General features: G+C 49.7%; 3 protein-coding genes across 9 annotated transcripts in view; all 3 read left to right on the forward strand.

The window, feature by feature from the left end:
* The window catches only part of Oga (O-GlcNAcase), a 38,957-nt gene extending 29,000 nt beyond the window's left edge, over positions 1 to 9,957 (forward strand). For both annotated transcript variants that reach the window (XM_048439110.3, XM_085694011.2), the window contains exons 15-16: positions 5,622 to 5,781; positions 8,028 to 9,957. In XM_048439110.3, coding sequence (XP_048295067.1) covers positions 5,622 to 5,781; positions 8,028 to 8,164 — 297 coding nt within the window. In that variant the 3' untranslated portion in view covers positions 8,165 to 9,957. The remainder of the gene's footprint in view (positions 1 to 5,621; positions 5,782 to 8,027) is intronic.
* An 844-nt stretch (positions 9,958 to 10,801) lies between these two features.
* On the forward strand, positions 10,802 to 12,746 carry Npm3 (nucleophosmin/nucleoplasmin 3). 3 transcript variants are annotated; one of them, XR_007233005.3, is made up of 7 exons: positions 10,802 to 10,946; positions 11,270 to 11,355; positions 11,561 to 11,680; positions 11,790 to 11,883; positions 12,173 to 12,283; positions 12,379 to 12,433; positions 12,547 to 12,746. XR_007233005.3 is itself a non-coding variant. In XM_048439113.3 (6 exons), exons 1-5 carry the CDS (start codon positions 10,829 to 10,831, stop codon positions 12,271 to 12,273), a joined length of 519 nt encoding a protein of 172 aa, XP_048295070.1. In that variant the 5' UTR covers positions 10,802 to 10,828; the 3' UTR covers positions 12,274 to 12,283; positions 12,379 to 12,746. The 3 variants fall into 3 exon arrangements, 2 of the variants coding, with proteins under 2 accessions (XP_048295070.1, XP_048295071.1); XM_048439113.3 differs by having other exon boundaries at positions 12,379 to 12,746; XM_048439114.3 differs by lacking the exon at positions 12,379 to 12,433.
* Positions 12,747 to 17,682: 4,936 nt separating this feature from the next.
* Fgf8 (fibroblast growth factor 8) lies at positions 17,683 to 23,655 on the forward strand. 4 transcript variants are annotated; one of them, XM_085692649.2, is made up of 6 exons: positions 17,683 to 17,844; positions 17,946 to 18,174; positions 18,515 to 18,601; positions 18,829 to 19,009; positions 22,275 to 22,381; positions 23,202 to 23,655. In XM_085692649.2, the coding sequence occupies exons 1-6, from the start codon at positions 17,813 to 17,815 to the stop codon at positions 23,490 to 23,492; spliced, it is 927 nt and encodes a 308-aa protein (XP_085548775.2). In that variant the 5' UTR covers positions 17,683 to 17,812; the 3' UTR covers positions 23,493 to 23,655. The 4 variants fall into 4 exon arrangements, with proteins under 4 accessions (XP_085548775.2, XP_087763702.1, XP_087763703.1 ...); XM_087907576.1 differs by having other exon boundaries at positions 18,862 to 19,009; XM_087907577.1 differs by lacking the exon at positions 18,515 to 18,601.
* The last annotated feature ends 1,063 nt before the right edge of the window (positions 23,656 to 24,718 follow it).

The raw sequence follows: 24,718 nt of genomic DNA on the forward strand, positions 1-24,718 counted from the left end.
TAGTGTAGTACTCCATTGTGTAAATGTACCACATTTTCCTTATCCGTTCTTCGATCGAGGGGCATTTAGGTTGTTTCCAGGTTCTGGCTATGACAAACAAAGCTGCTGTGAACATAGTTGGGCACATGTCCTTGTGGCACGATTGAGCATCCTTTGGATATATACCCAAAAGTGGTATTACTGGGTCTTGAGGAAGGTTGTCTCCTAATTTTCTGAGAAATCGCCACACTGACATCCAAAGGGGTTGTACCAGCTTGCATTCCTACCAGCAATGCAGGAGTGTTCCCTTTTCCCCACAACCTCTCCAGCATAAGTTGTCATCAGTTTTGATCTTGGCTATTCTTACAGGTGTAAGATGGAATCTCAGAGTTGTTTTGATTTGCATTTCTCTGGTGGCAAAGGATGTTGAACATTTCCTTAAGTGTCTTTCAGCCATTTTAGAGTCATCTGTTGAGAGTTCTCTGTTTATGTCTGTACTCCATTTTTTTATTGGATTATTTGTTCTTATGGTGTCAATTTCTTGAGTTCTTTATATATTTTGGAGATCAGACCTCTGCCTGATGTGGGGTTAGTGAAGGTCTTTTCCCATTCTGTAGGCTGTCGTTTTGTCTTGTTGACCATGTCCTTTGCTTTACAAAAGTTTCTCAGTTTCAGGAGATTCCATTAATTGTTTCTCTTAGTGTCTGTGCTGCTGGGGTTATATTTAGGAAGTAGTTCCCTGTGCCAGTGTGTTCAAGTGTACTTCCCACTTTCTCTTCTATAAGGTTCAGTGTGGCTGGTGTTATGGGAGTAACTTCCGCTGCCTCAACCAATAGTCGCTAAAATATGAGCCCACAGTGCAGCGGAGAGCGACTTCCGCTCCGTCAGCCAATAGCTGCTGAAATACCAGCCCACTGGGGCGTGGTATATTTCTCTTTTAAAAAGAGAAGCAGATCCGGATCAGGCCCTCTTGGTTCCTCTTGATTCCGGTGCTTGCTCCTGGCTCCTGCTCCCGGCTCCTGCGACTAGGCTCCCTTCCTGACGGTTTATGGTGTATGTAAGTTTTACCCCCCAAAATAAATAACCCCTTAAAACATAACTGGTATGGGATTGATTCGCCGATAGGCTGGCTTTATGTTGAGGTCTTTGATCCATTTGGACTTGAGTTTTGTGCATGATATGGGTCTATTTTCATTCTTCTACATGTTGATATCCAGTTATGCCAGCACCATTTATTAAATAATGCTTTCTTTTTCCGTTTGATATTTTTTGCTTCTTTGTCAAAAATCAGATGTTCGAAGGTGTGTGGATTAATATCCAGGTCTTTGATTTGGTTCCATTAGTCCTTCTGTCTGTTTTTATGCCAATACCAGGCTGTTTTCAGTATTGTAGCTCTGTAGTAGAGTTTGAAGTCAGGGATTGTGATGCCTCCAGGAGTTCTTTTATTGCCCAGGATTGTTTTGACTATTTTGGCTCTTTTGCTTTTCCATATGATGTTGAGTACCATTCTTTCAAGGTCTTTGAAGAATTTTGCTGGGCATCACATTGATTCTGTAGATTGTTTTTGGTAATAAGATTGCCATTTTTACTATGTTAATTCTACCTACCCAAGAGCATGGGATATCTTTCCACTTTCTGATGTCTTCTTCAATTTCTTTTTTCAAAGATTTAAAGTTCTTGTCATACACGTCTTTCACTTGTTTGGTTAGAATTACTCTGTGATATTTTATGCTGTTTGTGGCAATTGTGAAGGGTGATGTTTCTCTGATTTCTTTTTCAGCCCTTTTATCATCTGTGCGTAGGAGGGCTACTGATTTCTTTTTTTATAGTTAATCTTGTATCCTACTATATTACTGAAAGTCTTTATGAGTTGTAGAAGTTCTTTGGTAGCATTTTTGGGGTGAGACATTGTTTCTTTGTGTAACATCCCTGTATGTCCTGGAAATTGCTTTGTTAGATCAGGCTGGCATCAGACTCCCAGAGTTCCACCTGCCTCTGCTTCTCAAGTGCTAGGATTAAAGGCGTTCACCACCACCAATTGGCTTGTTTTAATTTTTTAAAAGTTTATGTGTGTGGGTATTTTTTCTGCATGTATGTCTGTGCACTTGGAGTTACATATATATGGCTGTGTGCTGTGACGTGTGTGCTGGGTCCTCTGGAAGGGAGCAAGAACCTTTAACTGCTGAGCCATCTTTCCAGCACTTCTGGGCTTTTTTGTTTTTGTGTTTGTTTTTTGAGTCAGGGTCTGTCCTTGAATTCAAAGGCTGTCCTTGAATTCAAAGCTGGCCTTGGACTCCTGTTCCTCCCTCCTGTGCCTCCCAAATGTTAAGGTTATAGGTAAGACTCACCACTTGGCAGCTGCTTGTGTTTTTTAACTGTCTTAATTCATTTTGCCTTTTTAACAGTCCAGTGTAGTGACCACAACTGCAGCCTGAGTCTCTTGAGTGGAGAATTTAGTATGAGTTTTCACAGGATGGTTGGGCAGTTCCTGATAGGGAGACTTGGTGAACACAGTCTCTTTCTGGAGGTTGGGGCATCAGACAGCAATAAGCCTTTGCCTGGGTAGCAGTACAGCTTCTGGTTGGTGTGTAGTCGTTGTCAGTACTGGCTGTTGGCAGCAGCATCTAGAGCATAGGAGCAGTGATGGTGCCAGTGCCTGTGGGGCCACAGAACCCTGTCGCCTTGCACGGCACAATCTGATACTTACCAGTCTTGTGCCCCCTGTAGCCTCTCTACACAAGGACAGTAGAAAGCTTGACAAGGTAACGACGGCCCCTTGGATAGCAATAGCTACCTCCCTGGAGTGCTCATCATCAGACCAACAGGACTGGAGTGAATCCCCATTAGTGACACAAGCCCTAAGCCTGGTCTGCTTGGCCCAGATCTGCTTTCACACTGGCAAAAACAAACAAACAAAGCAAAAAATGACAAACAAAAAACCTCATCCTTAAAGGGATGTTCCCAGGAAAAAGTAATCTCAAATTCCTTGATGGGCCAAGCAAACAGGTTGATTTCCTCTAGGTCTGAGCAGCAAGACCTTGACCAGGCAGCCCAGTTTGTTGATGGGAATCCCTTTTGCTTCAGTGATGCACCTACAGTGAGACCTCGGCTTTGTCACTGTCCTGCATCTGCAGCCCCTTTTTGTAGATGGAAGTTTCTGTCTTACTCAGTTCCACAGCCATACAGTGTTAAACACACAGAGGCTTAATTACAGTCTGTTTGGCTTGGTAGTTAGGTTTATTACTAACTAGCTCTTACACTTATTAACTCTTAATTCTTATGTTTAACCACGTGGCTTGGTATCTTTTCTCAGTTAGCATTCATCTTGCTTCCTCTGCAGCTAGCTGATGACTGCCTTTCTGCCTTTCTCCTTCCCAGAATTCTCTTAGTATGGTCAGCCCACATATACCTCCTACCTGGCTACTGGCCAGTCAGCATTTTATTAAAACAATACGAGTGATAAATCTTTACAGTATACAAGAACGTTATCTCACAGCACCTTGTTTCTTAGCTTAGTTAAATAAGACATGTGAATTGAAGGGAAAACCATGATTCTTTTATTCTATTGTAAGTCTATTCACGTGTGTGTGTGTGTGTGATAATTTTCTAAGTTATCATAAATAATTTGTAGATTTCCAGACATTTTTCAGTTAGTAAAGAGTTCCAGTCTGTCCCTTGTTTATTTTTGACATTTCTCAAGCCTAAGAAACACATCAGTATTATCCTAATTCCAGACTGTTCACCAGTTTTCCTACTGTCATCTTTACTTTGTTCCACTGTCTATTTCAGAGTGCCACATTGACTCTGTCAGGGGTTTTTTGGAAATGGGATTTTAATATATTATATTGCGCTGGCTAACCTTGAACTTTTGAACTCAAGATATTCCTGTCCTCTGAATAACTGACTTAGATTTTCATTTTATTTTCTTTTTTTTTATATTTATTTATTTGTTATGTATACAATATTCTGTCTGTGTGTATGTTTGCAGGCCAGAAGAGGGCACCAGACCCCATTACAGATGGTTGTGAGCCACCATGTGGTTGCTGGGAATTGAACTCAGGACCTTTGGAAGAGCAGGCAATGCTCTTAACCTCTGAGCCATCTCTCCAGCCCCCTATTTTCTTTTTTGTAATTATTCTAGTTTTTTTAAGACAGGGTCTCAGGTACACCAGGCTGGCCTTGATCTCACAAAGATCTACCTGTTTCTCACTCCCAAGTGCTGGGAATAAAAGTCATAATGCTAGTTCTTAGATTTTTGTTTTAGTTGTTTGTTTCTTTTGAGACAGGTTTTCACTCTCTAGTAGCTCTGGCTGCCCTGGAACTTGCTCTGTAGGTCAGGTTGGCCTTGAACTCATCAAGATCCACTGCTTCTACCTCTCAAGTGCTGGGATTAAAGGCATGCACCACCACTGCCTGGCAAAGTCTGTGTGTTGCTGGGGATTGAGTCTCCAGCTTCACACATGCTAAACCAGTGTTTGTCACTGTCTTTGTCTGGTTGCCTTGGTCTCTTGAGACAGAATCTCCTTGTATAGCCCAGCCCTCCTGGAACTTATTGTTGTAGACCACACTTAGTTTTTAAAGATTTGTTTTACTTATTTTAGTTTTTCGAGATGAACATTTCTCTGTAGCTTTGGAGCCTGTTCTGGAACTTGCTCTGTAGACCAGGCTGTCCTCGAACTCAGAGATCTGTCTGTTCCCACCTCCCGAGTGCTGGGATTAAAGGCCTGTGCCACCACAGCTTGGCTTCTTTTTTCTTTTTCTTTTTTTTTCTTTCTTTTTTTAAGATTTTATTGTTTTGTATACCGCGTTCTGCCTGTGTGACAGGAGAGGGCTCCAGATCTCATTATTGATGGTTGTGAGCCACCATGTGATTGCTGGGAATTGAATGCAAGACCTCTGGAGGTCTTAACCTCTAGCCCCAAAGATTTATTTTTGTATGTGTCTGTATGAGAGAGAGTGTGTGTGTGTGTGTGTGTGTGTGTGTGTGTGTGTGTGTGTGTGTACCTGTGTGTACCTGTGTGTACCTGTGTGTACATGTGTGTGCGCATGGAAGCCAAAAGTCAGAATTGAGTAAGTGTGTCCTCTATCACTGCTTCTGTCTTTGAGGCTTGTTGAACCTAGCGTTCACAGTGTCTCAGATAGGCAGGAAGACAAGCCTCAACAGCCCTACTCCAACCTCCTCAAAGTGGGGTTATAGGCTTGTGCCTGGCATTTTACATGGGTGCTGGGATCCTGAAACCCAGCCTTTAGAACTGTGCAGCAAGTGTTTTAGCTCCCAGTCTGTCAAGCCCTCTAGACGATAGTTGGTCTCTTGGTCCTGGGATGTGTGTGGGGGAGAGAGAGGGAGAGAGATTTTTGGAGATGGGTCTTGCTGTTTTATCCCTAGGTAGTCTAGAACTCACTTAGACCAGGCTGGCCTTGAACTCACAAAGATTTGCCTGCTGTGCCTCTTGAGTAGCGGGATTAAATATACTATACCACACTTGGGTATAGATACACCTTTTAGAATTGTAAGCTCATTTCTTCTCATTCTGTGCTGGAAAAGTTAATACTGCTTTCCTTTTCTGAGTTCTGGGACAGAGATAAAAGTAACGTGAAAGTCAAAAGGATTCTCATGTTTATTTATTTATTTTTTTTTCCAGAAAATAATGTTGAGTTTCCATGAAGAGCAGGAGGTTTTGCCAGAAACTTTCCTTGCTAACTTCCCTTCTCTGATAAAGATGGATATTCACAAAAAAGTCACTGACCCAAGTGTTGCTAAAAGCATGATGGCTTGCCTTCTGTCTTCACTGAAGGCTAATGGTGAGTACAAGTTGTGGGGTTGTATTATTTGAGTGAGACTTTTTTTTAAAAAAAATTATTTTTACTTAGTTTGTGGGTATACGAACAGAAGCCAGAGGGAAACTTGTAGGAATTGATTTTCTCCTTTTTCATGTGGTCCTGGGGATAAACTCAGGCTGGCAGGCTTGGTAACTGGTCTCTTTACTCACTGAGCCATCTTACCAGTCCTATAGTTTTTAAAGTATTTCATTTAGTTTTGCCCCTTTTGTCTCTCAGCCTGTTCTAGAGCCCTGTGCAGCTTCTTCTGTTTCAGCTTCCTGAGTGCTGAGATTACTCATACTAAAAGAAAACTGAGTCTGGTTACTCTGACAATCCCAGCACTCAAGAAGCTAAGGTACTAGGATTGCTACAAGTTCCAGGCCAGCCTGGGCTGCATAGTGAAACCATCTCCAAAAAAGCCGGGGCCGGGGCCAGGGTGACAGTGACACAAGATGGGTGGGAGAGGGCCCATTGGGTGAGGCCCATTGGGTGAAGGCCCCTGCTGCTCACAACCACCAGCCTAGTACCCCGACTCTGGTTCCTGGGACTCACATAAGGTGGAAGGAGAGAACTGGCACATCACAAAGTTGTTCCCTGATTTCCATATCCATGCCATAGTCTTTTTAAAAAGCCTGCTGGCCTGAGTTCAGTCTCCAGAATCCTTGTAAAAGTAGGAGAGCCAGCTCCACAAAGCTGTCTTCTGGCCTCCACATGTCCGCTGTGGCACATAGACACAATAATTTTTTTTTCTTTGGAGACAGGGTTTCTCTGTAGTTTTTGGTGCCTGTCCTGGACCTAGCTCTTGTAGACCAGGCTGGCCTTGAACTCACAGAGATCCACCTGCTTCTGCCTCCTGAGTGCTGGGATTAAAGGTGTGCGCCACCACCGCCCGGCTCACAATAATTTTTTTTCAGTTATGTTACCCCCCTTATTTGTGTTTATGTGTGGTTTGAGGGTGGTGTGTGGTCTTACATTGTCCAGCTTGCCCTCAATTCTTGGGCTCAAGCTGTCTTCCTGCCTTGTCCTCTACAGTTACTGGTCTGCACCTGCTGTGTCTGGCTGACTTCTTGTTCTGAGTTATTGCTGGTGTAGAAGTTAAGTAGTATTCATTGACTGTTGGAGAACACTTTGTCGTTTTATAGCATGAATACTAATCTTGAGCATCAATGAGAAATGACACATGTTTTTAAGTGGCCTTTTAAAATTTAAAAATGAAACCTGCCTGAACTCATATGGTAGCCTAGGTAGTCCTTGAACTTGTGATCCTCCTGCCTCAGCCTCACAGCTGCTGATAATAAACAGTCTACCTCGTAAACCACTCATGGAGGTACACACCTTTAATCCCAGCACTCAGGAGGCAGAAGCAGGTGGATCGCTTGAGTTTGAGGCTATCCTGGTCTACATAGTTGAGTTCTAGGCTAGCCATGACTGCATAGTGAGACCTGTAGAAAGGAAAATAAAAAACTCAATTTTTTCATTGTTGCATTTATATATTATTTGAACTAGTTGCATCCACTTTGCAGAATTATTTAACTTTAGAAGGTAATTCTCAGTGTGTACGAAAAATCACAGACATTAAATATGTTTGAAGAATATGTGTGAGCCTGCTGAGGAAAGGCAATTGCTGCCAGTCCTAATGACCTGAATGACCCATATGGTGGAGAGCGCCCACTCATGCAAATTGTCTTCTGATTGTCTTCCACATGTAATCCCTGCCCCTAAACATAGACCAGAGGATAAATAATTTTTTAAAACAGTGTTCACATTCTGGATACATTGGCTTGTGACAGGTTAGGGTAGGTTCTGCCTCATTTCTTCAAAGGTGTTGGATGCTTTGAACAGAACTTACCTTTACTTTCAATATCCATTTCTCTCAAAGAATTTTACTCATTCACTGTTGACTAAAGTCAGTTGTAGTGCCACATGCTTGCTTTTAATACCAGCACAGGAGAGGTAGATCTCTCGAATTCAGAATGAGTCTGTTCTAGTAGTGAGTTGTAGGCCAGCCAGGGCTATACAATGAGACCCTATCTCAAAAACAAACAAAAGAATTTAAGCTGGAAAATGGTGGGCACACATCTTAAATCCCAGTACTTGGAAGGCAGAGGCAATTGGATCTCTGTAGAATTCAGAAGTTTAGGGATAAAGCTGTTATCTGTATTAAACATTATTATTCATGCTTGTATCATATATTTACTTACATTTAAAATATTTTGTTTAATTTTTAGGATCCCGGGGGGCTTTCTGTGAAGTAAGACCAGATGATAAAAGGATTCTGGAATTCTACAGCAAGTTAGGCTGTTTTGAAATTGCAAAGATGGAAGGATTTCCAAAGGATGTGGTTATACTTGGTCGGAGCCTGTGACATTGTTGGCATTGTGAACTGTCCAAAGTCTCTTAGCCCCACCTTGTGGTTGGTGTTGAGGTCTTCACACAGTTCAGTCTCTGGAGCGGATTGGAAACGCGATGACTAGAGCTCACCATCACCTTCTCAGCCTGCCCGCTGACCCGAAGAAGATAGTACTGCTGCATGTCCTGTGTGAACAGTTGCGGTGCCCTCCTGGGGGTCAGGGGTCAGGGGCAGGACCTCTTGTGGGCTTCTATTGGGAGAGGTTCTTAAATAAATGTAATCAGCACTATTTTTTGCATCTAGTGTGGTTGCATTTCTCACCTAAGAGTAATGAAAATCACTCTATTCTCCTTGGTGTGCTGAATGAAATGTCTCTGTTCTTTGGAGACATGGCAGGAATGAGAAGGATTTAGTGGGTTCCAATTTGGGGCAATTTTTCTGCTATTTGTAAAGCTCTGGCTGTAATGTTGGTTCAGGCAGTTGTGCTTTGTAGGGACAAATGTGCATTTGTTTGTGGCAAAGGCCAAATTGACAAACTTGTAAATTTCTTTGTATATAGACTAGCTGTAACCTGACTTCTTTTTCTTTACTGTTTTTATATATTTTTTTCCTTTGAGAGGTGTTGGTTTAGAATGGCACTTTGAATAATGTAAACCATGGATGGTAGATTTCCTTTGCATTTGTTTTTAAAGTGCCTCCCACAGAGGCCATGACCATTTGGAGTATGAGTGTCTAACTTCATAGGACTCAAATCTATTGGGAAGTGCAGTTATTTCTGGAAATGAACCTTCCTAGCAGATCCGCATGTGAAATGTTCTGACATTGTCAAGTAAGGGTAAAAAAGGGACTGACTAGTGGTCTCCTTTGCCCTTAGAACAGCTGTCATTTCTTCTCAAGATCTATTAACTACTGGTTTAATTGAATCAGTCTTTAATTCTCGCATGTTTGTATCTAATTTTTAAAAGAAAGACTAAGTATATGTTAACCATAAGTATACTCTTTCTTTTAATCAGAGGTTCTGAAAACTTCATGTATTTTAATTTAGATTTGGTGAACTTAAGGGTTTTGAGCATGAAGCTGGCAGATAGTCTCTGCAGGGTTTTTTGTTTGTTTGTTTGTTTTTTTATAATCATGGTTAGCTAGTAACTTCTCCATAGATTTCAACAGTATTTTGTTATCTTCCCTCTAGTTTTTCATCAGCTTTTGAGCTCTGAGCTGAGAGGGGAGAGAGAAAAAAAGGAAACTTGAAACATTTTCTTTTATAGAACTCCAGTGTGAGCTTTTGAGATAGTCTTCAATTTAGCACTATATCTGGTGTAGCTAGTGAGTTCCAGCTGAAGCCCAGGAGAGAGTGCTTGCTAAGAAGCCTCTTACGGCAAAAACCTCTGATAGGATATGTTGAAAAACTGAAATCAAGTTTGGTTTTGAAGGCTAAGGTGAAGGGCAAAATTGTTATTAGATAGTAAGTTTAATGCTCCTCACCTTTATCTGAATACACCCCATCCCCTAGTGGGAATTACCTTTTATTTAGAAGATTTCAGAGTCAATTTCATATGGAATCAGGAATTTTAAACAAGTTGCTTTTTGTTTTATGTTGGTTTTCAATAACTGCTTTGGATGATCTGAAGATAACAGACGTGTCCAGGTCTATACCATTGCTCTAGGATTAAGTACTGTGCCACCTTCATGGTTACTAAGGTTGGAACACCATTTCGTTGATTGTCTGGATGACAGCTCAATTTCTGTAGAAAACAGACTGTAAAACTATTTGAAGACCATGCAAGAGGCAAAATAAAACTTGAAGTGGATTCGTGTGATGGTGTGCTGCCTGTTCTCTGCCCTCCCGTCTTTCTGTCCTCCCCGCCTCAGCAGAGGCAAGTGTTCCTCCTCTCCAAAGCTATTACACTGTAGACTGGACTTTGAAGACAGTGCTCCCCTCCTGCCTTCACTAGCAAAGAACTTCCAGTTTTTCTCAGAAAAGCACGTTCATTTTTAAGTAAGTTGCCTTCTTACTAAAAAAATCTTCGAAGTAGAGGGGTCTCTTCTGAGTTTGTCGATAGATGAGGGAGTGCATGGGTTGGTCTCCTTGAATGGTGGGGGGGTACTGGTGTGGGAGGTGGGTAGCCTGTTAAAGAAGTGGAGAATTCAAAGCAGGATGTGCCTAGGCTGATGGGAAGTGCGGCTTTGATTGGAGCAGCAGTTGACGCCCACATCTGGGCGTGGCTCCTTTTCGGTCTAGCTTCCTTCAGGATCAGGAAGTTTATCTAAGGGGTAGCTAATATGGCAAAGGTGTGGGTGAGAATTCCTGAGTAAAATAAAAATGGCTGCTCTGCATCCCAACTTTTCTGGAAGAAGAAGTACGAAAGGTTTACACTACCATCCCTGCATAACCCCAAGTTGGAAGAAAGGGTCTCGATGAATGCGATGAGCTAGAGAAAAGCAGAGTTCTCGGGACCGTGGGAATGAGTGGACGCTGACATTAATCCCGCATTCCGTGAAAATTTCTTCTAAGGCCTGCTACCTGTCCTTGCAGAAGAAGTGAGGGTTGCCTTCGCCTCTGCGGCGGTTCACGATTCACGTGCTTCTCTGCGCGCGGCTTCTTTAATGGGCGGGGCCGGAACTGGCTGAGGTGTCGCGTTCGGTGCGTGGGGGGGCGGGGCTTCTCACGGCAGTTTCAGCATGGCCGCCGGTGCTGCAGCTGCTTTAGCGTTCTTCAGTCAAGAGAGCCGAGCCCGAGCTGGGGGTTTGGGAGGCCTGAGAGTCCCGGCTCCAGTCACGATGGACAGTTTCTTTTTCGGTATTGAAGACAGAAGTGGCAGAGGGTGGTACGGGGCGAGTGAGACGTTGGACTGAGGATGGCGGTTGGGCGACGTGGGTGTGGGCCGAGGGTTCTTCGCTTTCCCTAACCCTAACCCTAACGGTTACTCCGCGGCCTGTACGGCCCAAGGAGGACGCCTGCCCGCCCAGGTGTTTTAAGAGATTTAGGCGAATAAATGGCCGGTCAGTCCGCGGCGGCACATGGCCGAATGGGAGGGTTCAGCCTGGTTAATGCAACGCTCTCGAGCGCTGTCACCTCCACGCGTGGACCCCTCAGGCAAACGAACGCACTGGCTCTTGCAGGCTGTGAGCTCTCCGGCCAAACCCGCTCCTTCACTTTCAAGGTTGAGGAAGAGGATGATACCGAACATGTGCTGGCATTGAACATGGTAAGGGACTGGAGGGTGGTAGGAGATGCAGGGAGCATCTACACATCCCCCCCACACTCCCCTCCGTCACCCTTGGATTGGGAGTCATTTACGGGTCTCCTCACCGGGTACCCCCGAGACTGGGCAGGTTTTGGGTAAGATGTCTTCCTTTTGGGGTGTCAGCCCTCACTGAGATTCACTCTTGAGGTTCTGTGTACCCTTTCAGCTGTGCCTTACCGAGGGGGCCAAGGACGAGTGTAATGTGGTGGAAGTTGTGGCCCGGGATCACGACAATCAGGAGATTGCTGTTCCTGTGGCCAACCTCAGGTTATCTTGCCAGCCCATGGTGAGTTGTAGCCTTGCATTCATTGTAGTGCGGTGGGAATTGAGACCCTCGGTATCAGTCTCAAAATGGGTGGACCAGAGTGGCTCAGGCCTTCATTCTCATCTTGCAGCTCAGTCTGGATGATTTCCAGCTCCAGCCACCTGTAACCTTCCGCTTGAAGTCCGGTTCTGGGCCCGTGCGCATCACTGGTCGGCATCGGATTGGTGAGAAGAGTGGGCCGTCTCGTTAGGCCCTCCTCCCTCTCCCCCTTCTACTTCATCCTAGTGCATCTGCATCCCAGGTTGTGCTTCCATTATTATGTGGTTTTCACCGCCCCACTCAAGCCTACGAACTGCCTGTAACCTGTCCCGGGTGCCACCGCTCCATCCTTGTGGGTGGGCTTTTTTTTTTTTTTTCTTGAGTCTAGTATCTGAGGTTCTCCCCACCTAGACTTATGTTCCCTGTCAGCCTGGCACTCCTGGGTATTGAATAAGTGGTGTGTGTCTCCTGCAGTGTGTATAAACAATGATTTTTCTGAAGAAGAGGACAGCGAGGAGGAGGAAATTAAGCTGTGCGGCATCCTTCCTGCCAAAAAGCACGGGGGCAGGTCCTAGCCCCCTTTCGGTGAGTAGGAAGAGTGAGGGGATCCCTACAGGATCTGGGCAGTAAAGGGGAGCAGATAAGGGCTTAGATACTGACTGCTTACTTGCTTTTCTCAGGTTAGGGAGCTGCAGGCATCATGCACCATATGTTCCTGGACAAGTTTCAAGAATTGTAAATGTTTTTCTCTGGTTGAAGAGGAGAGTTTGGGAAGGGGCAGGTGGGAGGCTTGGACCGGTGCTAAGAGAGTGGGCATGCTCCATAGGGCCCTGTGTTTGCTCCTACAGGTTGCCTGAAGCTTCCCTTTGCTCTTGGGGTGGGATACCTTTGAACATCTCTCCTGATCTTCTCTCCCCTCCACCTGCAGATTGAATGTTTTGTGAATCCCAGCACTGCAAAAAAAAAAAAAAAGAAGTTCAGAACATTTTTAACACTTTTTACATTTTTAGATAAAGATGTAAATAAAGTGGCTTTTGGTTTTTTGCAATTCTTGTGTGGCTTTTTCCAGCACTGAGATTTCCCTAGGGACCACCAGATGGCACTGTGGCAGTACAAAGGGTGGTCGTGGATGTCTAGTCCTAGTGAGAAAATGTGGCATCCTTTTCCCCAGGGCCTTGGACCAAAAGCGTGCCTAAGTCCCCTCTGCCTTGTTGCAGAGGGACCTCCCATTCCAGCCTATTCCGTGTTCCTGCAGGTGGGGGAGGGCCATCGCAGGAGGTTATCAGCCTCCAAACAAGGGGTCTGGGCCTCTGTCAGCACTCAGCCTGATGGGCAGAGAGGGACAGATAAGTGGGCTTAAGAAACCTGAGGAATGTGCAAGTCTAGCTCCATGAGGGGCTCAGCCCAGGGAGAGGGCCTGTGAGGGGTGGGCTGGGGACCCGTCTTTGCTCTTCTGTGAGGGGTGGGCTGGGGACCCGTCTTCGCTCTTCTGGTCTCTGAGGCATGTTGAGTAGAGCAGGGCCCTTAGAAACCTGATTCCCAGGGCCAGATGGAGGGAACTGGCCAGATTGGGTGACAGGGAAACCAGAATCCGGGTGGCCTGGCATATGGGGGCAGAAAGGAGCCCATGGGAATCGGCCTCCTCGACTGAGGGGTTATTGCCCCCCAGCACTCCGCCATACTGTCTCCTCCCTAGAATCAGGTGTTTCTGGGGTCTGCCTACTGCTATGCCAGGAAGAGAAAGGGGGTTGCTTGTGTGAGGACTGTATGCAACCAGCTCTGGGGTCAGCAGTTCAGCTGTGTTAATCGGGGGTGGGGGGACATTAGTGCCCTACAAACAAACAAAAGGTTATTTCCCCAGACAGGCTGAAGATGGACAGAGAACAGGGCCTGAGAGAATCGGGCCAATTCACACCAGCTGACCAACAAGTAGGGGCCTCTCATAATACAAAGAGACTGGGTTGGGGCAGGGAGAGTGTCCCCCACAGTATGGAAAGCAGTAACTGACCCAGGTGTGGTAGCACGGGCAAAAATTCAGAAGCTGAAACAAGAAAACTGGGCCTTGGACCCCAGCTTGGGCTCCAGGGGGTAGGAGGAGAGGGAAGTGGTACCTCTCAGTCTTAGAAGTTTTTCCTTATCTATGTGATGAGCTAGGGGTAAGTTTTCAGTCTCCCTTTCTCAAGTGGAAGATAAAAAGCACCCTTCTGTGTTTAGAGATCAGGGTCGTGGGGCCTCCCCAGCCCAGGGCCTTACCTCCAGATCTTTCCAACAACCAACTGGCTAGGAGCCATTCGCGGGGAGTCTCGAACTGGAGGGGAAAGAGGAACTAGCGCCCTCTGGTGGGCGTGCTTAAAACTGCTGTGGTCGTAACTCCTAAGGGCCAACGACCGCTAAATTTAAGACGAAATAGGCGGGAATATGTCATTAAATTTTAAATGAATATATGTTTTCATTCATACGAAGCACTCGTGCTAGAAGAGAGGAGTAAGTTGTTGGCATTCCTTTCTTTTCCTACCTTCTTTGGGCTGCTGCCTCCAACCTCTTTGTACGTGCTTACCAAGGCCATCTGTCCTGAAACCTCCCAAACTCATTCGTCTACCCCGTGCTCATATCCCCCCCCCCCCCATCAGTGGCTACCCCCTGTGACTCCGCTGATCGCCCATTGCATTTCTTGCCTGTTTTCCCGGTGGGTTTCCTGGCGGTGGACTAAGAGCTGGGTTCTGCCCGCAGTGGGAGCCCAATCCACATTTGCCTTCTAGTTCAGGAGTCTCCCGGCCCCTTGTGGCGCGGCGCAGACAGACTTGGGAATTGTTTTTCCCTCCTTCCAGATCACACCTTTTCAGGATACCCCTTTTCTTCACTCTTAGTACACAACAGGAGTGCTGTCAATTCTCTGCCCTCAGAGAATTTGTGGGTTGTAGGCATAGGATGGCGTCTGGGGAACGCTGAAAGAGCAGCAACCTGGTACTAGGGATGGGGGCTGGAGAATGGCGGCTTTCCGTCTCGGTACGAAGCTGCAAACGCCGTAGCGGGGATTTGCATTTGAACGCTGGAGGCTTGAGTGTGGATTTGAGGGGCCTGTGGCCAGACCAGGGGTGCGTTTGGGTCCTGGCTAGCGCGTGTTTGCAGAGGGGGCCGTTTGTGTTGGCAAAGAGTGTATGTTTGTGTTTGCAGGAGGGAGTGTGTGCATGTGTGTTTGTGTTTGCGGAGTGTGGGGGCGGCCGAGAAAGGTGGCCAGGCTGTCACTCAGAGATCAGGGTGACAGGCGCTCCCTCATCTAGGCGCGGGAGCTCTGATTGCAGATTCAAGGAAACAAAATAGCAATTGTAATTACGGGGCTTTGATAAGATAAAGGAAGAAGGGAGCTGGCCGGGAGGCAAGCTGGCAAGGGAGGGAGGGAGAGCGGCCTACGGGAGTGGAACATTTGCATCTGTCAGTCACCGCCTACTCTGGGTGCCTACTGTGGGGAGACCCATCTCTCTCTACCTCCAAGAGACACGAAATTTGGGGGAAAGGAGAACAATCCCGAAGATTTGGGTGATGCTCCATCCACTTCCTGGGAGTGTCCACGTGTAAAAGAATTTGGTCTCTCAGAGGCGGGAGGCAGAGATAAAAAGTAGGAGTAAAACCCTGACCTGGGACCCTCTGAGAGAGGGGGAGTGCTGGTGTCTGCTGAGGGCGAGGGAAGTGACGTAGATGGTTGATCATTAAGGTTCTTAAGAGCTGCTTCCAGTCAGGTGCTCCTCCCTATGCGTACACTCTCCGTGGAGGAACTGGGTTGCAGGCTCTAGGGACTGGAGGGTTTCTCTGATCCCTGCCTTTGTCTTATTCCTCAAGCTTATTTTCAAAGCACTGTGTTCATGGTGGGGAGAGGGCCCTTCGTTTCCTGGAGGAGTCTATCCTTTGCCTTCCATTTGTTTAGGCATTCCCTCATTAACACATTCAAAAATAAACACTCTTGAGGGCCTCTTATTCACAGCACACGAAGTAAAGTCCTTGAGCAAACAGACATCACCTTTGCTAGCTTGGAGCAAGGCAAAAGGGGGCAGACAAGTCATCCTGAAGGCCCGTCAACCAAGCACACAGCCAAAGGAAGGGGCCGGCCTTGTTTATGGACACTGGAGCCCCTCTGACCTATCTTCCCCTTCATGGACCCCAGAGGAGTTGAAAGGAGCTATTGCCTGCCAAATCATTACCAGATACAAGTGTGCAATAACTGGTCTGTCTGGCTATCATCTGTTGGCAGGTGAAGCCAAGTCTCCTTGGGAAAGTCACCATGGGTGGAATACAGTCTAAATGGTCAGCCAGGTTCCCCCCACCCATTCATCCAACAAACACTGCCCACAGAGTAATTCTGCCAGCTCCTAAGTCCCTTGCCTTCAGGTCTGTGTGGATCAGAATTCGTGAAGGCAGTCACAGATGGGCTCAGGAAGTCTGCTTCTCTGAGGAAGGCTGTGAGGGACTCCCTGGAACCCGTCCTATATATTGCTGCGTGCTTGCAGGGCTGAGACGGACTCCCGGGACTCGCCCTTCTGTGTACTGCTCAGTGCTTGCATTTGCAGCTGGGAGTGGGGAAAGATGGGATACAGAAAGGGGAGAGGCAGGCCGAACCAGAGTGTGTTGATTGACAAGGACCTGCTTGCTTCTCTCTGACCTCCGAAGACTTTCTAGGGCCACCAGAATCTCTAGCTCTACCCCAGGGACACAGGGTCAGTCGATGGAGGATGTGGTGAAGGCAGCAGCTGGGTGGACATCAATGACTTCACCTGTTCCTCAGAGATACCCGGCCCAGGAAATCTGCCTACCCAGGCAGTGCCCACAGAAACAAAGTAGTGGATCGGGGCTCCCAGAAGCCCTATGAAGAAAGCTATGAGGTAGGGACTGGGAAAAGTTTCCGTGAGTCTACCTTCTCACCAGCGCCACCCCGCCCCCCCTCCCAGATGACACAAGACACCAGATACCTGCCGGCTCAAGCAAAACTAATGGAACTCGGGGAAAATGCTAGGTAGCTCGGGTCCAAGTCCTCGTTCCTCAGGTAGTTATCAATGTAGTTACCAATGTAGTTATCTTTGCCCGTGCCAACGGCTCAGTTTTAGAAGAGGAACAGTGACTATGGGTCCTGCAGGGACCTTTGGGCCGCTACCACGTAGATGCCTCAAGGTTTCTCTCAAGCTTCAGGCTAGTGGGGATGAGGTGGGGAGGACAGAGGCAAGGTTGATGGTGAAAGGGGTGACAGGAGGCATCCCTTCCTCCAAGGGCCTCTTTGGAGACTCTGAGACACGAAACCAGCAGGCCTGGCTTCTCAGAAAGGTGGAGGAGCCCGATTTCAGTAACGCACAAGGGACACCCTGCATTGGTATCCAGAGCACTCCGCTGTTAGCTGTCGCTTCCAAAGGGGGCAAGTGCGGCCGAAGCACGCAGTAGGCGACGCAAAAACAGGCAAGGGGACCAGATGTGTAAGCAGACCCGGCCCCACGCGAAAAAATAGTCTTGCGGGACTCAAGCCCACAGGACCCCATCAAACCTACTGTCCCAGGCGCCCCCCATCCCTGGGTCATCCCGCCCCAGGGACGCTGGAGGAGACAGGCAAGGGTAGTGGGAGGTGCCCAAACCAGCCGCCCCCGCCCTCCCGCGGGTCCCCAGACCCCTCCCATGAGCCAGACCCCCAATCCCAGCCTTGCCCGCCGCCCCGCCCCGGGCCGCCCCGCCCCCGCCCCGCGGGCGGCGACCCGGCCCCAGCGCCCAGCCGGGGGTGCGGGCTCCGGCCGCCCGCCCCGCGCTCCCCCCCCCCCCCGCGCGACCGGTACGGCGCCCCCCGCCCCTGCCCTCCCCCTCCCTCCCCACCTCCCCACCCACCCCGCCGACCCGTTACCCTCCCGCCTGCTCCGACTCCTGAGCAGCCAGCGGCCACCGGCTCCGGCAGCGGTGCAGAGTGGATCAGCGCGCGCGGCGAGCACGACATTCCACGGGACCCGCCGAGCCGCGTCGGCATCGTCGCTGGGCTCCCGCACCCCGACCATCCTCGGCCTCCGCCCCTTTGGCTCGTCCCCCCGCGGCCTCCTGTGGGACAGCGTAACCCCGCCCGGGCTCTCGGTGCTCCCGGGGCCGCGCGCCATGGGCAGCCCCCGCTCCGCGCTGAGCTGCCTGTGAGTACCGAGGTCGCCCCCGCGTCCCGGTCTGCCGGCGCCCGCCGCGCCCTCTCCGCTCACCCCGCGCCTCTCTCCTGCCCGCTTTTGTCTCCCAACAGGCTGTTGCACTTGCTGGTTCTCTGCCTCCAAGCCCAGGTAAGGAGCGCTGCGCAGAGGCGGGGGCCGGGCGCGGGGGACCCGGCTGACACTGTCGGGCAGGGACACGAGGACCGACCCTTCGGCCAGCGCAGCAGGGCTGGAAAGAACCTTACAAATCCAGCCCCAAACTATCCCGAGGAGGGATCTAAGGAACAGAGAGACAGTGTCCTGCCTAAAGTCACACAGCGAGTGAGTGGAGAGACTAGAGCCCCAGGGTCTTGAGTCCCGCGAGTCTCAAACGCGTGCCAGCCAGGTCGGGTGGATGGGAACTTTACCTGTAGCCACACCTGGCCTCCTAGGAAGGCGGGAGCTGAAGCCAGCGTGTGTTCCTTGTCAAGGGAAGTTGGGTTGTAGTTGCAGCAAAGATCCTCTCCGCTGCTCTCTTGGGGAGACTTGTGACCGGTTTCGGCCCAAGATGTGTTAGTCTAGGCCCTTTGCACTCTCAACATTTGCTCCGTAAATTTGTCTTTATAAATGTCACGGGTCGGGTAGCGTTGCCTCGCTACTTAAAAGCACCCTGCTCCTCTAGGAAGGCCCGGGCGGGGGGCCTGCGCTGGGCAGGGAGCCCGCTTCCCTGCTCCGAGCTGGCCGGGAGCCCCAGGGTGTTTCCCAACAGGTGGGTCCAGATTCTCCCTCATCCCGGGTTCATCCATCCTGGGCTGGGTCTGCGCGACTTCCCCGCGGGGGTTGGTGGCCTGAGTCAGCATGTTGGGGGGATGCCTCCAGTCCCTGCTGGCTGCTTGGCGCGGCGGGAGGTGGGTACAAGGGCAGTGGGGGCCACTCGGGACCCCTGGGCGGAGTAGCATTATAATGGCGTGCTGTGTATTTTTCAATTTCCTAAAGGTAACTGTTCAGTCCTCACCTAATTTTACACAGCATGTGAGGGAGCAGAGCCTGGTGACGGATCAGCTCAGCCGCCGCCTCATCCGGACCTACCAGCTCTACAGCCGCACCAGCGGGAAGCACGTGCAGGTCCTGGCCAACAAGCGCATCAACGCCATGGCAGAAGATGGAGACCCCTTCGGTAAGGCGCATTCCCCGGACCCTGGAGGGAAAGGTAGTTGCGGACCTCGCCACTTCCCGCCAACCCCAGCTGCAGTGGCCAGAGAGGCCTGCGAGCTCCCCAGCTGAGAAGGGAAGGAGTTAAGGCAAAAAAGGTGCCTTGAGGGTCAGCTGGAGAGAATGGTAGGGAAAGGACCCTGGGGAGGATGTGGCCCACAGGTGCCCTCTCTTCCCTGCTCCACAAATGAACGAATCCGAGAGTCTCCCTTACAACCTCCCCCCTTCATATACCTCTTTTCAGCTGCAGGTGGAGGCAGAGGGTTCAGGGTAGGGGGCCCATATTTAAGGGAAGTTCTTGAAAGAGGATATGTCGCCAGGGCCCACAAAAGGCGAGTAGGAGAAAGGAGCGAGCTAAAGCCCCAGTTTGCCCAGCTTGGAACAGGGGGATGCTGCAAACTGATCAGTAGGGTCAATTGCACAGGGAGGCTAGGCCTGGAAGTTAGACCCGGGCTCCAGTTGTGGATGCCCCAGGGGGCTGAGTTGGCTGGCGGCTCCCCGTAGGGCTGCTGAGCACAGGGAGCTACTGGGGCAGGGGCCTGAGGACTGATTGATTTCTAAAACATTCAATATTCCTGTCCTGAGATGGGGCCAATTCCCAGGGTCCTGGAGGTACCACAAGGAAGGCAAACCCTCCGGGTGGCTGGTGTTGTTTTTAGAAAGCGATTATTGTGAGTTTAAAAATCTTTAAATAATGACCAACTTAACCCAGCATGAAAGGAGAAAGGAAGACTCTATTAAAATGTAATAAAAAGGTGAGGCATTTTAAGAGCTAAGGAGAAAAATGAAGAATGATATAAAACAGAAAAAGAACCAGGCCTTTTCTTTTTCAGATGTAGAGTTTGAAAGGACTTGCAAGTCTGTAAATGTTAAAAAAAAAAAAAAAAAAAAAAAGAGGCTAAAGATTGTTCTCTGGGAATCTCTGGAGAGACCCCTGCGTCTGGCAGAGCCATTAAAGCTCTTCTTGCTTTCACCTTTTTTAACATTTCCTGAATACTTTCTCCTCTTCTCGAGCCAGTTTGGGGGATCGAGTATGTCTCGCTGCATTTTTTCAGCATCGACGTAGCTGACTTCCCTTCAAAGCTGGAGGAGGAGACATAATTTTCCTGGGATAAATCTGTCACTGGGGTGGAAGAATAGGTTTGAAAATGTTAAGCTTTCCAAAAGCCTGGCTGGGAAAGCCGCTGTAAACTGCATGGCCAGACTCCCCAAATCGATCCGAGGAGAGTTGGGGCTCTTTGGGTGGGGGTGGGGGGCAGCCTGCCTGGTGGCCAAGCTCCCCCGCTGGGCTGGCAGAGCTGGCCTTCAGGCCCTTTGTCCCTCCAAATTGGCTGCTTGCTGCCCTTCTCAGCTTCCCAACAAGGAAAAGGAAAGCATGGCTGGCCCCTCCAGAGCCCACTCTACTGGAGCAAATGGCCTAGCATCCTTGGGTTTTGGGGTGGGAAGGGGAAACATGGCTAGCAGTGTTGGAACTGATGCCCACTGATTTCCCTCAGACTCAGGGGAGGCTTCCAGGGTTCCTTCTACAGGGCAGAAGTTGGGGTCCTGAGCTCTGAAAACAGAGGGACTAGGGAGAGCAGTGGAGAGGTCCCAAGAAAGGGCAGAGGTACCCACTCTGTCATATGATGCTGGGCTGGAATCTTCAGAGCAGGGTTTTCTTACCCCTTCCCTAGCCCACATCCTTCCTGGACAGGGAAACATCTGCTTCTTGCTCTACCAAGTAGGCATGAGAAGAATGAACAGATTGCCTGGGTCTGAGGAGAGGTGAGCAGGAGGAGAGGTGAACTGTTGCACTTCCCTGCTGACCTGGGGACAGATGGGGGCTTCTGGGTCCCACATTTGTGCCTGTGTGAAGAGAGGAAGCGTTAGAGGCTAGGCAGTGTGGGGACTTCATTGATGACCCCTGCGCCTCCCACCCCTGGTATTGGTGAGAGAGAGACAGAGACAGAGAGAGAGAGAGAGAGAGAGAGAGAGAGAGAGAGAGAGAGAGAACAAGACAGAATTGCTTTCTCAAGGAGGAAAAGGACTGGGCTCTGTATTAGGAAGGAGGTCTAGTCCTGTCTCACTCAGCGTCCCTCTTCTCTTCTTGGGAACAGTCTCTAAGAGAACAATTACATAAAGAAGTGGTCAGGCCCAGGCTCTCAGGCAAGTTGACTGTCCACGTGCACTGGAAGGAGAGAGAGAAGGGCACAGAGTTCAGTCCCAGGCTTCTATCACCCCTGAAAGCATTTGGTCTTTGCCTAAGAAGCCCATCTGTAGTGGAGGCTAAAAGAGAAAAGATAATTGAGTCGTTGGTGTCTACATGCTAGAGCTGGACTCTATGACTGGGAAGCCGAGGTAAAGGGGCAGGATCCTCCTCTGTGTCTGGTTCCAGAAAGTAGTCTGTTGAAGGAGGGAGAAATGCCCTGCTCCTCTTCTGAGACTCATCTCATTCTAAATCGAGAGAGAGAGAGAGAGAGAGAGAGAGAGAGAGAGAGAGAGAGAGAATGTATGTATGTATGTATGTATGTATGTATGTATGTATGTATGTATGTGCGTGCGTGCGCATGCGCACACACAGGCGCCCACAGAGGTCAGAAGAGGATGTTGGATTCCCCGGAGCAGGAGCTGCAGGCAGTTGTGGGTTGTGCTGTGTGGGTCTTGAGAGCTGGACTCTGGTCCTCTACAAGAGCAGTACGCTGAGCCATCTCTCCAGCCCCTCTCTGTCACTTCTTGAAGAGCAGGGCTGCCCAACGGGTGGAAGATGGCCAGGGCTGGCTGCTAGAACTGAAGCAGCAGGAACAGAACGGGGTGATTTTTACCTTAGCCTCATGGTGGGGGGGCCACCACAGTTCCCAGATGTTCTTAATGAGCTCATGATATTGTGAGATCTCTCAGGGTTAGCTATGGAATCTACATACTTGGTACCTCAACGTAATAATATTGGCTTCTAGCATGAAAAGAGGGCTAAAGGAATGGAGATTCGGGCTTTTCAATTGGATGCATCCAAACAGTTCTATGAAACTCAGGTTGTAAACTGTGATCTGGTCCAGCGCTGAAGTCACAGGTTCTGAAAAATGAGTTGCCCAGTGCTTTAGCAAAGTGGGCTGGGGCTAGCCTGTGCTTTCTGTCCCTAGCCCTTGGAGCATTTGTTCCTGGGTTAGGGCACAGCCCCGGACCAGCCGGCTGGGGTAAAGCTGTGGAACACAGAGGTCACAGATGCAGTGACCATTGCACGACTTCCCTGACAGCAAAGCTCGTTGTGGAAACTGACACTTTTGGGAGCAGAGTTCGGGTCCGTGGAGCAGAGACAGGACTCTATATCTGCATGAACAAGAAGGGGAAGCTCATTGCCAAGGTGAGGTTCCAGAAGGGAAGTGGGGCTTGCGGACGTGGTGTGGACCCACTGAACCTCTCTAGTACATTTTAATCTCAACAGCGTGGTGCATATGCATGGTACCTTGGTTCCCTTAGGGTCTGTCTAATGATTAGATGGAGAAGTAAGAGAGTAAGATGCCAAAGAGAGGAGAACCTATGAAGATGAAGGAGGAAGGCCAGGAAAAGGATTGGGGGTGGTGATGGCAAATTCCATATATCTTTTTAACAAATCGCCAAATTGCTTTGCTATTATGTCCAATTACATGGTACCAGCATTTGGAATGTTCAGTAAGCCGCAGGCCCAGCCCCTCGGCCTAGCTCTGAAATGGCCCCATTAGTCACGGCTCCTCTTCAGCCTCAAGCTCCCAGCTCCTCGGCTTCAGGGTTTGGGCCTCAGAGTCCCCTCCCAGGCTTACCCTCCCCCCGCATAGAGTTGCTGTCCTGGGGGCTGATCCTGAGTCCGGAGATGCTGAGGAGGGCAGGTGGAGAAACGCGCGGGCAGCCCAGGCCAGACTGATGGGCAGTAGGCCAGAACAGGCAGGCTTTGGGCCCCTCAGCTTCGGGCCCAGCCCCTCAGTAGACAGCCATGTGTCACTGCTGCCCAGGAGGACAGGAAGTTGCCGGGTGGGCTGCGGGTTGTGAGGGATTAGAGAGCGGGTGCCCGGGTAGGGGGTGGGGCTGGGCTCGGGCTCCCCTCGCCATCTGCTGGGGTGCCCACCTGCTGTCTGGGGCCGCTGGCCCTCTGTCTCACATGGAGGGAGGCTTCGTAACATCACGTCTGCCCCCACAACTACCTGCAGAGCAACGGCAAAGGCAAGGATTGCGTGTTCACCGAGATCGTGCTGGAGAACAACTACACTGCGCTGCAGAACGCCAAGTACGAGGGCTGGTACATGGCCTTTACCCGCAAGGGCCGGCCCCGCAAGGGCTCCAAGACGCGCCAGCACCAGCGCGAGGTGCACTTCATGAAGCGGCTGCCGCGGGGCCACCACACCACCGAGCAGAGTCTGCGCTTCGAGTTCCTCAACTACCCGCCCTTCACGCGCAGCCTGCGGGGCAGCCAGAGGACTTGGGCCCCGGAGCCCCGATAGGCACCCTCCCGGCCCCTCCCCGCGCGGCCCGCTGCGGACTCCAGCGAGAGATCGCAGTCGGCACTGCGAAGGGGAGGAGCTGGGGAGTAGCCTTCTAGTTGTGGATATTGTTTGCTGTTGGGTTTTTTTGTTTTTTGTTTTTTGTTTTTGTTTTTGTTTTTTTTAACAAAAGAGAGGCTCTATTTTTGTATTCCACTGGCTGTGGTGTCTGTCTTCTTAGTTCTCAGGAAAGCCCCGTGGTGACCTGAGACTGGGTTCCCGTGGGCCTCCCTAGGGTGGGTGGAGGGCTCTCTAGTTTGGCAGACGCTCCCCTGAGGTCTCAGCACTGGCAGGGCACCTGGCCAGACCAGCCAGGGCCACTCTGTGCCCCAGGAAGGGGCAGGGAGCAAAAAGATTTGGCCTAGGTCTCAGTCCCTTAGGGGTGGGTGTCAGTGGGGATAGCTGTGTACTAGTTACTATTAAATGACTGTTTATTTAACTTGCATATTAGAAATGTGTGTTGGAGAGTGAGTCCCGCCAGGGATAGCCCCTTCCCAGGTGCTGTCCCAACGGCAGGTCCAAGGCCCCCCTCGGTCTAAGGCCCCCCCTCCTGTTTACCAGTTTTCCCCCTTTACTCCCCTAGAGGGGAAAGACAGAACAGGGAGGGAAAGATGGAGATCCTCAGTTGTCCTTGGAGCTCTCAGATGGGGACTCCCTTGCTCTGCTAACTCTTTCCAAGACCAGGGCCAAAATGAAGAACAGGCTGTAGCCCTCTGTGGTTGGGGTGACTAGCCCCTTTGTGTATTCACAGACTGTAGAGCTGATAAAGTCTATAGAACCTGACTCCCCAAAACTGAACTAGAACAGCACCCAATGTCCAAGGTGTGTTGGGGTGTGTGTGTGGGGGGGGTGTCGGGTCCTGGTGTTGGTAATCGTGACAAGGAACAAAGTTAACTTTGGGTGATCCAGGCCAGAGCTCTGAAGAGAAGGTGCCAGGCTCAGGTGCTGAAAAGCCTAGCGCACAGTTGTTCAGGAAGAAGCCGACCTGGGGGCCTGGGTCCTCAGGGAGAAGAGCTAGGCAGGAGGGAGGCTTTTGAATGAGTGTCATGCCATACCGAAGGAGGCTCAGAAGCAGGACTCCTGTGCCCAGAGCTGGCCCACTCTGCACAACTCAGGCCTTCCATCCTGGCCTGTTCCTACAGCCCAGCTACTAGGACAGTCTAGAAACTTCTTCCCTATAGGCCTTT

Source organism: Myodes glareolus, chromosome 7 (genome assembly GCF_982192425.1).
Source record: "Myodes glareolus chromosome 7, mMyoGla1.1, whole genome shotgun sequence".
Lineage (NCBI taxonomy): Eukaryota > Metazoa > Chordata > Mammalia > Rodentia > Cricetidae > Myodes > Myodes glareolus.